General features: G+C 35.1%; 2 protein-coding genes across 3 annotated transcripts; both read right to left on the reverse strand.

Moving 5' to 3' along the window:
- Positions 1-735: 735 nt before the first annotated feature.
- LOC108211630 (DEAD-box ATP-dependent RNA helicase 52C) lies at positions 736-4,336 on the reverse strand. The gene is made up of 6 exons (XM_017383278.2): positions 3,582-4,336; positions 3,419-3,502; positions 2,505-2,747; positions 2,147-2,314; positions 1,945-2,058; positions 736-1,685 (listed from the first exon to the last, which is right to left on the reverse strand). Exons 1-6 carry the CDS (start codon positions 4,092-4,094, stop codon positions 963-965), a joined length of 1,845 nt encoding a protein of 614 aa, XP_017238767.1. The 5' UTR covers positions 4,095-4,336; the 3' UTR covers positions 736-962.
- Positions 4,337-10,093: 5,757 nt separating this feature from the next.
- LOC108215466 (F-box/kelch-repeat protein At1g55270) lies at positions 10,094-13,488 on the reverse strand. 2 transcript variants are annotated; one of them, XM_017387982.2, is made up of 3 exons: positions 13,052-13,488; positions 12,729-12,857; positions 10,094-11,520 (listed from the first exon to the last, which is right to left on the reverse strand). In XM_017387982.2, exons 2-3 carry the CDS (start codon positions 12,762-12,764, stop codon positions 10,264-10,266), a joined length of 1,293 nt encoding a protein of 430 aa, XP_017243471.1. In that variant the 5' UTR covers positions 12,765-12,857; positions 13,052-13,488; the 3' UTR covers positions 10,094-10,263. The 2 variants fall into 2 exon arrangements, with proteins under 2 accessions (XP_017243471.1, XP_017243470.1); XM_017387981.2 differs by having other exon boundaries at positions 13,328-13,477.
- Between the last annotated feature and the right edge of the window lie 271 nt (positions 13,489-13,759).

Here is a 13,759-nt window from a genome sequence, read left to right on the forward strand (position 1 = left end):
CGATTCGAAAGTCATTAGAAAGCAAACTTATTTGTCAATAAACACATTTTCCTCTCATCATTGGTCTGTGAGCGTGAAACGTAAAGTAAAAAAATTTCAGTGTTTTTCATTAAAGGGTCGTATATTTAAAATTGTTAAGGGAAATTGTAATTATACAATAAATTTATTAAAAAAAATATTAAATTTATATTTTGGAGCGCCCATTATAATTAATTATAAGTGACAAGAAAATTTTGATGAATAATAGGAATTATAATATGAGTGATTTTCAACTGAACCAGCGAAAAACGTAGTTAATAATAAAGGAATTCATTATCGAAACCCTTCTGTTTTACATCGTGCTCCAGAGTTGAAAATGGGAGAAAAAAGAAGAGATTGATGAAAATTTTGAAATTATCATCCCTATCCTATCCATGCTTCAGAATTATTTCAAGGAGAGAAAAGAAAAATTTTGAATTGGAGAGAAGTTACAGTAGATTTTGACAATAAATTTTTTTGCTTCAAAACCGAAAAGACCCAAGAAGAAAAGAAAAAAGAAATTTTCATTTCTCTCCGAACTTGAGAACACACAAGATATTCATTTTTAAGAAAAAATTATTTCTCTTTTTTCCCTTTATTACAACTTTTTACGTGATTTGAAGTTTTTAAAAATTAATTTCACAGTTTATAAATTTCAATTAAAATAATCTATAACAAACAAATAATTTAGGAAAGCGGTAAAAAAAAGTCATGAATAATGGCATAAACTATTCTTCAATAAGCAAAACATCTATTCCCCAACAATGTTAAGTTGCATTACACTTCAAAAATTGGAACTAATCGGCATTGGCTACAACTTTTAAAATCCAAAAATTGATCAATAGAATTCATAAAACTAGCAGCTTGTCCAAAACCATTTAAGGGTTAAACTTCATTCTACCAATGCATCCATAGTAGATACAAAAGTTATATCCGGAGACCAACTAATCCCAACCAGTAGGAACGATTGACTCGTACCCTGGTGCACCACCAGCATAATTATCACTACCGCCACCAGCAGCACCGAAGTCTTTGCCAGAATATTCAGAATACGTAGAATTACCAGTATTAGTGCCAGAATAATTATACATGTAATCCGCAGGACCAGTGCTCGCATTATAATTATTATAGCCGCTGTAGTTTGCATTATAATCAGTATAGCCGATGTAGTTTGCATTATAATCATTATAGCCGCTGTTGCTTGCATTATAATCATTATAGCTGCTGTTGCTTGCATTATAATCATTGTTGCCGCTGCCATAACTATCATACCTGCTGCCTCCCCCATTATTTGATGAACTTCTGAAGTCATGACCACCAAACTTGCTACCTTTGCGATGATGTGAACGGCCATTACCATAAGATGAGGATGTTTCTGCATATTGAGTAAGCCAGGAAGGTACTTGTTGATTGGATTCTTGCATTAACTGAGCTAGGGCCTTAGCTAGAGGGGAATTTTTCTCACTGAAGAATGCTGTTGCCAAACCAGACTTGCCCGCTCTGCCTGTTCTTCCAATTCTATGAACATAATCATCAATGTCTTTTGGCAAATCAAAGTTGATAACATGGGTGACATGAGGAACATCAAGACCTCTTGCAGCAACATCAGTAGCCACCAGTATAGGGGTAGTACCCGTTTTGAATGATCTTAAGGCCCTTTCTCTTTCCTAAGTTCATCCAAAAAGTATATTAATTACTGAGGTAAAAACAAAAAATATGCATAAAAAAGATTCAACTTTTTGAGAACCTTCAAATAAGATATCCATTACAGAGGCAACAGGAAGAAAAGTATCAAAACGGAGATCAGGAAATTTAAGAGAAGAGCATACTTGAACAAAAGGAGCAACATATATTACATGCTTGTTCCACATAGCTATGACGTTTAATATTTTCAAAATAAAAAGGACAAATCTGACAACTTGTTACCATTTGGACTTTGTCACCATGAATTGCCGTAGCTGGGAAACCACTCCTACACAACCAGTGTTCAAGCGCATCTGCACCTCTTTTTGTCTCCACAAAAACTAATGTCAAAGCAAGCTGCATGAAAGCAAAACATCAAAACATTGGTAAGCCACAACATGTTGTTGGTCTCAACATTCGCGATCCACAAATGTTCTACTAGTACCTTGCTATCCATGCCATTTGTTCTTTGATCCTTTAGTATATTCATCAGTCGACTTCTTTTGTCCATATCTGGGACCAGCTCAACCCTTTGATCAATCAGTTCAGTGCTTGAACCAACTCTTCCAACACTTAAAAATATATAATTTGAAAGAAAATCTGATGCAAGCCTCTGCATGTTCAGCAAAAGAGTAACTGTGATGAGATAAAATTGCAGCAATTCAAGTAGCACATGTAAACATACTCCGATAGCTTTATTAAAATGATTTTTGACAGTCGAATAAGATAAGACATAAAGGATAAGCACGTTTTCAAATACATTCGTTCATTAAAATAATTTGATTCAAACAGAATGTACAAACCTGGATCTCGGTTGGAAATGTTGCACTAAAGAGCAATGTTTGCCTTGCACCTGGTGGTGGCATCCCCATTTCTTGAACAATTTGACGTATCTGACGTTCAAACCCCATGTCCAACATTCTATCAGCCTCATCCAAAGCCAGATACTTTATCCTTTTGAGAGAGACTCTCTCTCTTTCAATCATATCCACCAAACGCCCCGGGGTCGCTACCAATATATCAACTCCTCTTTCCAAATTTTGCAACTGCAGAAGCATACAAAATTGAGCTCTGTAGTAACTTGACAGTGTTTACAACATCAAATACTTCCGTTAAAAAATGTCAGCTAATCAGCCCATACATTTTGCATTACATATGGATATGCAAGTACTTCCAACATAACATTAAACATATACATAATTCAAATAACCATGATTAGATAAAAATTTAAAGAAATCAAATTTCAAAATTTATTTTAATTGAAGTCGGTCAAAACTCCAAAACTATAATGTTAAATGTCTTCAATAACATTATTTCATAATTAGATAAATGAAAATAGGATGTCATGTCCTAATCATCCCCTTTAGGACCAGTAAATAAGCCAAGAGTATAACAATAACTTTTACAAAAACCAATTCAGATACATTCTTGTCAGAACAAAGAACAATTCAAAACAATAAAAAAGATAGAATTGGTTGGAGTCAAAGCTCTTCAATCATAAAAATGTAAAACAAGAATAATAGTCTCCTGAACATAAAGAATGTGTGCTTCAACAGTTCAACAACATCTTTTATCCTCTAAATCATTAAAATAGCATGGTTCTCCAATTTTATTAGATTTTATAATATCAAATCCAAAATTTATTTCATATTATATTTATCAACCAATTTTATTATGTACTAACATTACCAGAGAAATGAGATACTAATAATCAAACCTGACGATTAATTGGTGCCCCACCATACGCAACCACAACCTTGACACCAGTCTGATGAGAAAATTTCTTTGCTTCATCGTGTATCTATACACACAATTAAACAATGATCATACATAAAAACAAATGAACATAAATAAAAATATGAGTAACAAATTATAAAAACCTGAGAAGAAAGTTCCCTAGTAGGAGACATGATAAGAGCAAGCGGAGACGCCACCCTGATTTTCCGACCACCCCCAAACCCCATTGCTCCATTCTGCTTCAAAATCCCACTGATGATGGGGAAGCAAAACGCCGCCGTTTTGCCGGAGCCGGTCTGAGCGCACGCCATCAAGTCCCGTCCGGCCAGAGCAACCGGAATGGCGTGGCGCTGAATGGGCGTGGGCTTCACGTACTTGCATCTCCTTATGTTGTCATCCAGTGCTTTCCCTAGCTGAATCTCGGCGAATGTGTTCACCGGCGGGGGAATGTCGGAGCCGGTGGCTTCGACCGGAATGTCCTCGTATGCGTCGAAGTTGATGACGTTTGAGTTGCCGGAGTTGAGGCTGAGTTGGGAGAGATTGTCGGAGAGATGATCGGAGGGGTTGTGTTGTGGAGGAGGGTGGGGCCTACTTTGGGGTCGATGGAGACGAGTTGGGAGTGGAGGATACGACGGATTGTAGTTGTTGTAAGACATGGTTGCTGAAAATCAAAATGTGGTTGGATTGTTTGTGTGTTTAAGTTGAGTGATTGTGAAAGTGTATATATAGAGAGGTGGTGAGGGAAGTAGAAGGGGTGGGGTTGATTTACGGTAAACACATTTTCCCGAGAGAGATGGAGAGAGAGGTGGGTGTAATTAGGGAGAGAGAGATAGTGGGGATTGGCGAAAGTGCTGAGGTCCGATGGTGTGGGAGTTGAGTAGACAGAGAGGGGGCAGCTGCTTTCTAGTAGTACTATGAATTGTAGTCTTCATTTTGCGTGTGCGATCATACCAACAGTCCTAACAAACGTCAGAGGTTATTCCACCCAGATTTTAAAAGATATTTTCACTTATAAAATTTGATATATGTAGTTAAAATTTTTTTTTAAACTATCAGAATCATGATATATTTAATTAACGGGGGTGTATTTGATTGGGATTTTAATGCATTGTTTTTGGTCTATAGCTTTTAATGGATTGTATGAGATTTTGATTTTGTGCGGATTCTTGACGAAATGTCGCAGAGTTGATAGGATTTAGGTACAATACTTCAAAATCCCATTGAATTTGGTGGGATTTCAAAAAACTTAAAATACACCGAAAAATGCCACAAAATCTATCATTTTATGAAATGAAAAAAAATCAATCAGCATTTGAATACCATAAGATTTTAATGGATTTCAAACAATCCCAATCGAATACCCTCGGATTTTAAAGCATAATTTAAAATCTCAATTGAATACCACCAGATTTTGTAGCATAATTTAAAATCCCAATTGAATACCTCAAGATTTTAATGGATTTCAAACAATCCCAATCGAATACCCTCGGATTTCATGAATGCAAAAAAATGCTTTAAAATCTCAATCCAATACACCCCTCTAAATAATGTCAAAGATTTTTTTTCATTTATAAAATTTGAGATACTCAATTCGTATTTTAAGAATGTATCAAAATCTCGACATATTAAATTAGAATTTTAAATTATTTAGTACAAAATTCGTTGATATTCAAACTTGATTTTAAATTATGTTTAAAAAATTAGATAATATTCGATTGTGATTATATGAGATTCATTAAAATATGATCATATTCAAATATTTATAAATTGTTTTACACTTCAAAAATAATAATAAATTTTATAAGATTGTTTAGTATATATTAAGATATTTAAATTCTCATCAAAATCCGTGAGATTTTGAAATATTATGCATAAATCCTAAAGACTCTGCATCAATTTTGCGACTTTTTATTAAACACTCGCATAAAATTAAAATTAAATATAATCCACTAAAATTCATAAATTATATAATACTCCCTCCGTCCCTCCCATTTCTTATCGTTTGGGTTGGACACGGAAGTTAAGAAATATGTATAAAGTAGTGGAAAAAAGAAGGAAAAGTGGGTGAAGTGATGGGACCCATTGATTTTTAATGTATAAAAAGAAGATAGTGGAGTAAAAGTAGTGTGAAAAAGAAAGAAAAGTGAAGAAGTGGTGGGACCCATTAACTATTTTGGGTAAGTTTTGAAATGTAAAGAATTGGATGGGACACCCCTAAAAAGAAAGTGTAAAGAAATGGAGGGGACGGAGGGAGTATCTATTAAAACATAGAGCGAGAGTTGATGGATAGTGTAGCTCATCATGTGCTTTGATCCTTGAGCACACAAGAGAAAGAGTTCTCATATATTTGCAGCAAGAATCAGGTTATGAGTCACAAGAGGCCTACGTGCAGGGGTTCAAACTACAACGTAGTTCTTGCGGGTCAAACTAGCAAACGAGAGAAAGAGTTCTCGTATGTTTGCAGCAAGAATCAGGTTATGAGTCACAAGAGGCCTACGTGCAGGGGTTCAAACTACAATGTAGTTCTTGCGGGTCAAACTTTCTAGCGCGGGCTAGATGTCAGTCCGATCCAATATGATCCAGGTTCGTAGGACAGTGAAAGCCGTCGTCAATGGAAACCCGTACTCACATGGTCTAGGATCATATGACAAAAGACTGTCATGAAGCGGGCAGGAGAACAGATAATGATCCAGTAAGAGGTAAAGACCTCAACCGGGACTAGTCATGAGCCATCATGTCTTGTTTATCTTATAATGGGGTGAGGGAGTCAATCACCATCTTACGGAGGGAACCCGATAATACTCTTATGGGGAGAGAGCCCGATAGTCCTCTTGTGCGGAGAGAGAGCCCAATCATCCTCTTCTGGGCGAGGGAACTCGAGATAAAGGGGCGTAGCCCTAGTGAGAGCTCACAAGACACTTGGTAAAATAACGTGGACGACTCCTCCGACGAGGCATATTTATAGTATAAATGATGAGACCTTAGAGCTAGCTAAAGAATGAGTCCTGACGAGGTGGTCACTAGACTACCAACCTTCAACAATAATGACCCCAATAAACATGACCAAGAGGTAGCTAGACCTTAAGCGTTGATAAATCTTCTAAATAGTGGAGGCTCAATAATGAGGTGATTATAAGAATAATAAGGAATAGTGGAGGCTCAATAATGAGGTGATTATAAGAATAATAAGGCATATTGATCTGAAGAGCCGATAATCTCTATTAATAGCGGGAATGAACTTACTTGATGATCCATACCTAAATGTGAGCGGTTGAGATCCATGTCAAATTTGGAGATAACAAAAAGGGAGAAGCATTATTTAGAATTGCTATTCTACATTAGAATTTGTATTATACATTAGAAACGGTAATCTGTATAAGATGATTTTATCAAATAATATATATAAAGCACATTAAACCCCGGAAAATGGATAACACAGAAACAAATTACATAAAGAGGTTCTTGTTTGTGTAGAATATATTTCGTTAGAGATTGGATTTTATCTAACAATTATTATTATATTTTATAGGTTTTTAGGTTGAATTAATCATTTGTTGATTTCAATTCCTTTCATGATTTTCATTTTATGAAATCTATTATTGTCAACAGTTTAAGTTTCTCCATAATCTCTCAGGAAAAAAGAAGTTAATTTTAAAGCCTATACAGACAGTTTGGTTTTTTAGTTCAGTTGCAACTTGCAAGGATAAATGCAACCAAATCGTTTTCTGAGTTCGTTTCCATTTTGATTTCTTTCTATTCATTTTTTTTTAAAGGGAAAATAGATTTTTTTGCCACCAAACTTATTATGTTTTTAGAAACTTGCCACTCAACTAAATTTTTTTTCCTTTTAGTCACTGATGTTAGGTTTGGATTTGTTTTTAGTCACCAACTTAGGTTCGAATATGATTATTAGCATTGTGATAATTTTTTGTAGCATTTTTTTTTTTGGTCATATTGTAGCATCATTAATACATAGTGATAGTATATAATTTTTTGATAATATGATGTATGTTTATATCTTTGTATATAGCAATAATAACATAAAATGAGCCAGTATAATATTAAAATCAGGATAAATTGTAATTAGAATTCTAAAAATTCATTAAATCATCAGTATAGAATTAATGACTCCAAATAATTCAAGCTCTCCATGATAAAATAAAGTCTAATTGAGTGATACGATGCATCATCTTTCATTATTAAAGTTTCAATCACCTAGTTCAGCCTAAGATCTCTCTTAAATTTATCTTCATAATTTTTAATAACTTTATCTTATTATAATTTTCAAGATAAAGATAAATAAATAGAGAGGAAAACTTAATCTTCGATTTATGAGATTTTCTCTTTGCATATAAAAATTCAAACACTAAATGTTTATTTGGAAGAAAAAATAAAATAATTTATGAGACTACATCTTTTAGAAACCGTAAAATGCGTGTCAAACTCTTATCACCGAAAATAAACGATCTTGGGTACATAGAAGTACTATATATAAAGATAGACATATATCAAATAATCAAAATATTATAGATTATCAATATATTTTAATAATACTATAAAGAATTAATAAAATGGTAATAATCAAATCCGAACCTAACTTTAGTGGCAAAAAAAAATCCGAACCTAACATCAGTGACTAAAAGGAAAAAAAATTGGGTATTTATCAAATATACCTCTTTTTAACATTTTAATTGCAATAATACAATCTTCTCTCAAAAATTGCATATTTACTTTCTTTTTTAAATCTCAACAACTTATTTGCAAATTTACGTTCTTACATCTGAAGGGGCCTGACTTACGGTTTTTCAAGCTTGCTCACTTTGTGTCACTATCCTCCCTGTATCTTCTGCCTTCGTCTCACTCTCTTTCTATCTCTCTCTTTGCTCTTTTCTCCTTTCTCGCTTCTTTTTCATTGCTAGCTCTCTCAAACTTCAATTGATGAGACAAATTTTTGATTAGGTTTTCAGATCTTGGGGAAATCAAATTGATTCCGAAAAACGACAAATAGATGAGAAAGATGAGCGGAGAGAAATGACGGACACATACAAGATGAGTCTAGAAGGAGTAGAAGGAGTAAAGGCAGAAGTTAAAGTTTATGTCCTTACGATTTGCTTTTGTTTCTTGTTATGCTTCATCTTTCAAGGAAATTTTGGTTACTCCGGTTGTTTTTAGTTGCAATACCTGTTGATTTTGTTTTGGCCCCGCAGGGGTATGTATTTTTCCGCTTTTGTAACTAGTTGCAACTTATTATGCAACTAAATATAATTTTAACAATTTTTTTTAAAGTTACATATGTAGTTGCAAGTATGGTTGCTCGTAGTCGCAGATTTGGTTGCATATGCAAAATCGTAATTTTGCAAAAAAAAATTGAATGATAGTATTTTTGCAATTTGTTTTAAAAAATGATAGTATTTTTGCAAAAATTCTTTTTCACTTGGGTATTTATGAAAAAAGCCCTTATTTAGTTGAGTGGCAAGTTCCAAAAAACATAACAAGTTCAGTGACAAAAAAATCTATTTTCCCTTTCTTAAATTTAGTTTTCCTGTCCAATTTTCTGGTCAGATTTCGTTTTTCTCCTAGCTACCAATAAGATTGACAATTCCTTGACTGAGGATCGTCCGGTGGATTAAAATTACTCCCTCCATTCCAAATTAAATGACCTTTTTAGGAAATTTTTTTATCCCAAAATAGTTGAGCCTCTCTCTTTTCAATGCACATTTATCAACAATCTTCCATTGTTACCCTTGTTTATTTATTATTTCAATGTACTAGTATAGTACCATCCAACTAATACTATAGAAAGTCAACACAATAAATATGAACATAGATTGAAAAAACAATAACCATTAAATACTCCTTAATATATGTGAAATGAGCAAAAAGCTCATCTAAATTGGGATGGAGGGAGTAGCATGTAGTGTAAATATTTATTGAAGTGTCCTTTTTTTTCTGCCCATAGTCGATAAAAATCTTGGAATATCTTGGAATCGTATCTACCAGGTACCAGAAGCATTAAATAAGTGGATTTAATAACATCATTAGTGTTGTACTAGCTATATTTTCAACCACTGATCTCACAGCCTTCTGCCATTATTACTTACCCCAGTACCCACCATCTCCATCTACTCCTTTGCTTTTTGTCTTTCCTCTTACTATGTACTACACCCACTAATTTAATACACTCACATCCTCTCGTAACTATAAAATCTGCAGTAGTTTAACTTCAACTTCAAAGAAATACGGCTCCCTTGAATCGGTCAAATAGTGCATTCTTTTCTGCATCATCTCTATCTCTATAAATATAGTGTACATAACAGACTTGTTTCGCCTTAATACAGCCTCATTAAACCACTAGAGGGCTTGAACAAAACAATTACACTAGCTAAACAACATTAGGTAGGAGATGGGTGACTGATACTAGTTTCTTGTTTAGAACCCACACAAGCTACCAACCTATGTTCATGTTAACAAAAACCCAACACACAAACTTTACAACTACAGTAATACATATAGCGGTTATATGGCTACTGATCAAGTAACAAGAGTAGCAGCCGGAGCAGGTCATATGTCTATATAAATGTTGCGACAATGAACTCTTAAAGCATGCACAGAGAGGTCCGAGAGACTATTTTACCTTAGCACTGGATGATACATATAGCAACTCAAAAATCAGCAGTCTGATGATGCATAAATTGCATCTGCTTTTATACCATCCATCCTGTGCAGAGAGAGATTATCACAACAAGAGATGTTGATACCCCATTAAAGATTTTACACTTTAATGGTAATAATATCAGAGTAATTTACAACACCATGAATTGACAATCAGGCTTGAAGAACTTGACAATGAACAATGTGGCTTTTTAGGCGGCTCCTACCAGCAAGGCTTGACCAGAGATTAGTCACAAATGTTTTGAACTGACCTTTGCCGGCTATGGTTTCCCATAAATGTTCGGCGGTAGCTCCTGTTGTGTCACCTGATTTTGAAACATCCACCATTGTAATACTCATATTGTTACGAATAATGCATAGTTTTCCGTTGAGCGGGACAAGTGCTGCTGCTTCTAAAGCCTTTGAATTTCCTATATGCATCTTACTGTCAATATGCTTGCTCCAAGAATCTGTTGTTTCATCGTAGACCCTAAGCTTACAACCATCTTTACACTCCAAAGCATATAATTTCCCATTTAATGAGGTGCTAGGGTTCCTCCAGCCAGCAACCATTCCGTCGTGAACAGGATCCCACTTATCACTTGCAGGCTGATATACCTCGCTCAGGACCTGTCTGTGAGATCCAAGCCCTTTCAGAAACCACTTGCCCTCATAGACTACCCCAATGAAGGGCACCATGGCTGTACTCATATCTGAAATGAACGACCATCTATTCTTGTTTGGATCATATTTTTCAGCTGACCTCAGTGAGCGGTGCACCCCCTCATTTTCCCCGCCTGCTACATACAAACAGTTGTTAATAACACAACAGCCAAAGAAGTGTCGTCGCCTGAGCATATCTCGAGCACGGTGCCATTTGTTTGTCCGTGCACTGTAAAAAATGACCCGTCTCATTGATCCCTTGACAGGGTCTTTGCCTCCAAACAAGTAGAGGTGGCAGCCACTAAGGACAGCACATCCAAAACCAAGCGCTCCAGAATATTCTTTGGGAACAGGAGGCAGAGGCTGCCAAAGCTGGTTTGTAGGGTCAAAAGCATGCCATGCAATTTTTCCATCTTTGTCTCTTTTCATAATGTATATCCATTCTTCTGCAATTCCCAGATTTTTCCGGAGGGTATAAAAGAAGTTACCTGCCAAAAGACGGTACCATCTGTTGCACACTAATCGAAGCTTACGATGCTCAATTCTTGGGACACGGATTAAGCAAGCAATGGCGAGATCATCAGGAAGACCAGGAAGCAGAGGAGACTGGCTCCGATTTCTATCACCACGGCTTGGCTTCTGTCTAGTAGGATGAATCGAAGGTTTAACATCAGGCTGGAGACAGAGCTTTGATCCTGGAACGAATTTCTTAGCACCAGAAACAGTTTTAAGGCCTGCATCTACTCTACAAAAACATGTTGTATCAACCTGCAGCAAGCAGTTGCAGAACATACCCAAGTTAATTATGTTCAATTTAAAAAATAATAATTATTATTATTACTCAAGGGGACCTGTTTACAGCAACTCTTCTTGTTCTTTAGAGATTAAACATGACTATGCTTCACATTCTGTGATTAAACATGACTATGCTTCACATTCTGTGATGTGGCCATCTACTTAATAACATTAAAAGTTATATAATGAAAGATGAATCATCTTGAACTTATTAAACTAGCCAGACCTACAGTTCGTGGGCCTAGTTCCTGAGTAACATTATAAAAGGAGATATGATGAAGTACTCTAGGAACGGATCAAACCTCAAGAAAAATCCCAAGCAAACGTATTCAAAGCCGCTACTACATTGTCAAAAATATATTTAATAAGACACAGCTTGAAATATAAACCAACCAAAGTATCTGGTTCAATTAAAGATCAGCCATACATCTATACATATGTAATAAACTCACCAACTGTGGCCTTGTTCATGCCACAAGACTCAAAATGCCTTGTAAGTTGTAACCAAATACCCGAGACTCCACTACTTGGGCAATATTTCCTTTTTGATATATACATATCAAAACTAACACTCTTAAGAGGGATTGGTACAGAAAAACACCAAACAGAAATATAAACACAAGATACTTGTAAAGCTCAGAGCTATATCATTAGTTCCTGGCAAAATAATATTACTAGAAATGTCAGGAATCAGGAGTCGGTCACTCCCATTAACTTGATCATGTCAGATTGCTTCCATTGACGTTAACTATAGATATAACTACTTCTAAGTCTAAACCAGAAGCAACTACATTATCCTTTAAATAACCGCATTTTGAATTATATTATGCAGGTTTTTAATTCATTTAGGGGTATAAATACAAGCCGATGGCAATGTGAGATTAGAAGCATTGAAGCAAACATAGCCAATAACTAGAATTCAAGATGAATCGAACGATGATCTTTAGATGCATAGAGAGGTAACTGACACAGATACAACATATGCTTTGACTAACAACACTTAAAAAACATTAAAACCAACATTAAAAATTGTAACTACTACATCTTAATAAATAACACAAGGCAAATCACGATTGACACTTGATAAAAACAAAGAACGTTGTGAAGCTTGTTCACCAACTACACAAACTAGAAATATAATGCATACCAAATAGATACAAGGCAAAGTTCCAATAAATTACCAGGGGTGGCTGAATTACTCTATCCCCGCGCGACATCGAATTGATTTCCAACTTCAATTTCAACAAAATCAATGAAGCTTCATCACTTAACTTCCAAGCCCAAGTCTCAAAAAAACCAGGTCCTAATTCCTAAAAACCAAAAAAAAATAAATCAAGATATATACAAATAATTCAACAATTACCCAAAAATATTCAAAATCTGAATTTGAACAATCTAAAAACAATCATTTACTGCACAAACATAATAACGTGCATAAACATGAGAAGACTGCTCTAAACAAACTTCAAGTAACACACAGGAGAGAGAGAGAGAGAGAGATTACCTGCTCAGACCTAACAGAAACCCAGACCCAACAACCAAACTACAAGCCCAAAACAGCAACTTCCAAGCAATCACAAACAAAACCACAAATTCAAGAACTTTCAAAAAAAGCTCGAACCCCAAGAAAACCCAGATGGATAAAACCCAAAATAAGCAAGATGGGTGGATAATAAAGCAGTTAGAGCATGAAAAAATCAAATGCAAGACAGCAAGAAATGGGGTTGGGGTTGAAAGAAAGGAGGGGTTGATTAAGATGAAGAGTGGTTTTGTATCTCACCTCACCACCACCATCAGGCATTAAAACATTCGGTGGAATAAAGGGCCCATTTTCGTGTATATTACTGACAGTGTGTGTAAAATAAATCAAACGGCGCAACCTACCAAGCACATACAGTTTTTAAGATGAGACCAAACTGTGTATTATGTGTGAAAGAGAGTGCCAAAAAGCATGTACCTAAGGAGTGGGTTAATCATAGTAACTCACTGTTCCACACTTGTTTTCTTTAATTGTCAAATCTTGTTACAGGACTTGCCTGATCAACTTATATTTTGATTTCGGAAGAATAGATCTTCAATTTTCAATTATTTTTCTTCATATTATAGAGTTTTCGTTATGAATAAAATTTTGAAAATAGAAATGAAGAAAAACTAGTTTCAAAAAAAAAAAAAAAAATCGAAGAAAAATTAGTCGACAAGAAGCGGGCTGTGT

The sequence above is a fragment of the Daucus carota genome, chromosome 3 (genome assembly GCF_001625215.2).
Source record: "Daucus carota subsp. sativus chromosome 3, DH1 v3.0, whole genome shotgun sequence".
Classification (NCBI taxonomy): Eukaryota; Viridiplantae; Streptophyta; class Magnoliopsida; order Apiales; family Apiaceae; genus Daucus; species Daucus carota.

Bases quoted from the DNA above. Each gene is read 5' to 3' on its own strand.
- LOC108211630 (XM_017383278.2), bottom strand. From the start codon at position 4,094: ATGTCTTACAACAACTACAATCCGTCGTATCCTCCACTCCCAACTCGT. The intron at 2,059-2,146 runs GTACTAGTAGAA...GCTTTCATGCAG, and splicing joins CAAATGGCATGGATAGCAAG to CTTGCTTTGACATTAGTTTT. The intron at 1,686-1,944 runs GTAACAAGTTGT...GGATGAACTTAG, and splicing joins ATGGTGACAAAGTCCAAATG to GAAAGAGAAAGGGCCTTAAG.
- LOC108215466 (XM_017387981.2), bottom strand. From the start codon at position 13,348: ATGCCTGATGGTGGTGGTGAG. The intron at 12,858-13,327 runs GTGAGATACAAA...TTTGGTTTTTAG, and splicing joins TGCCTGATGGTGGTGGTGAG to GAATTAGGACCTGGTTTTTT. The intron at 11,521-12,728 runs GTAATTTATTGG...TGCTTGCTGCAG, and splicing joins GAGTAATTCAGCCACCCCTG to GTTGATACAACATGTTTTTG.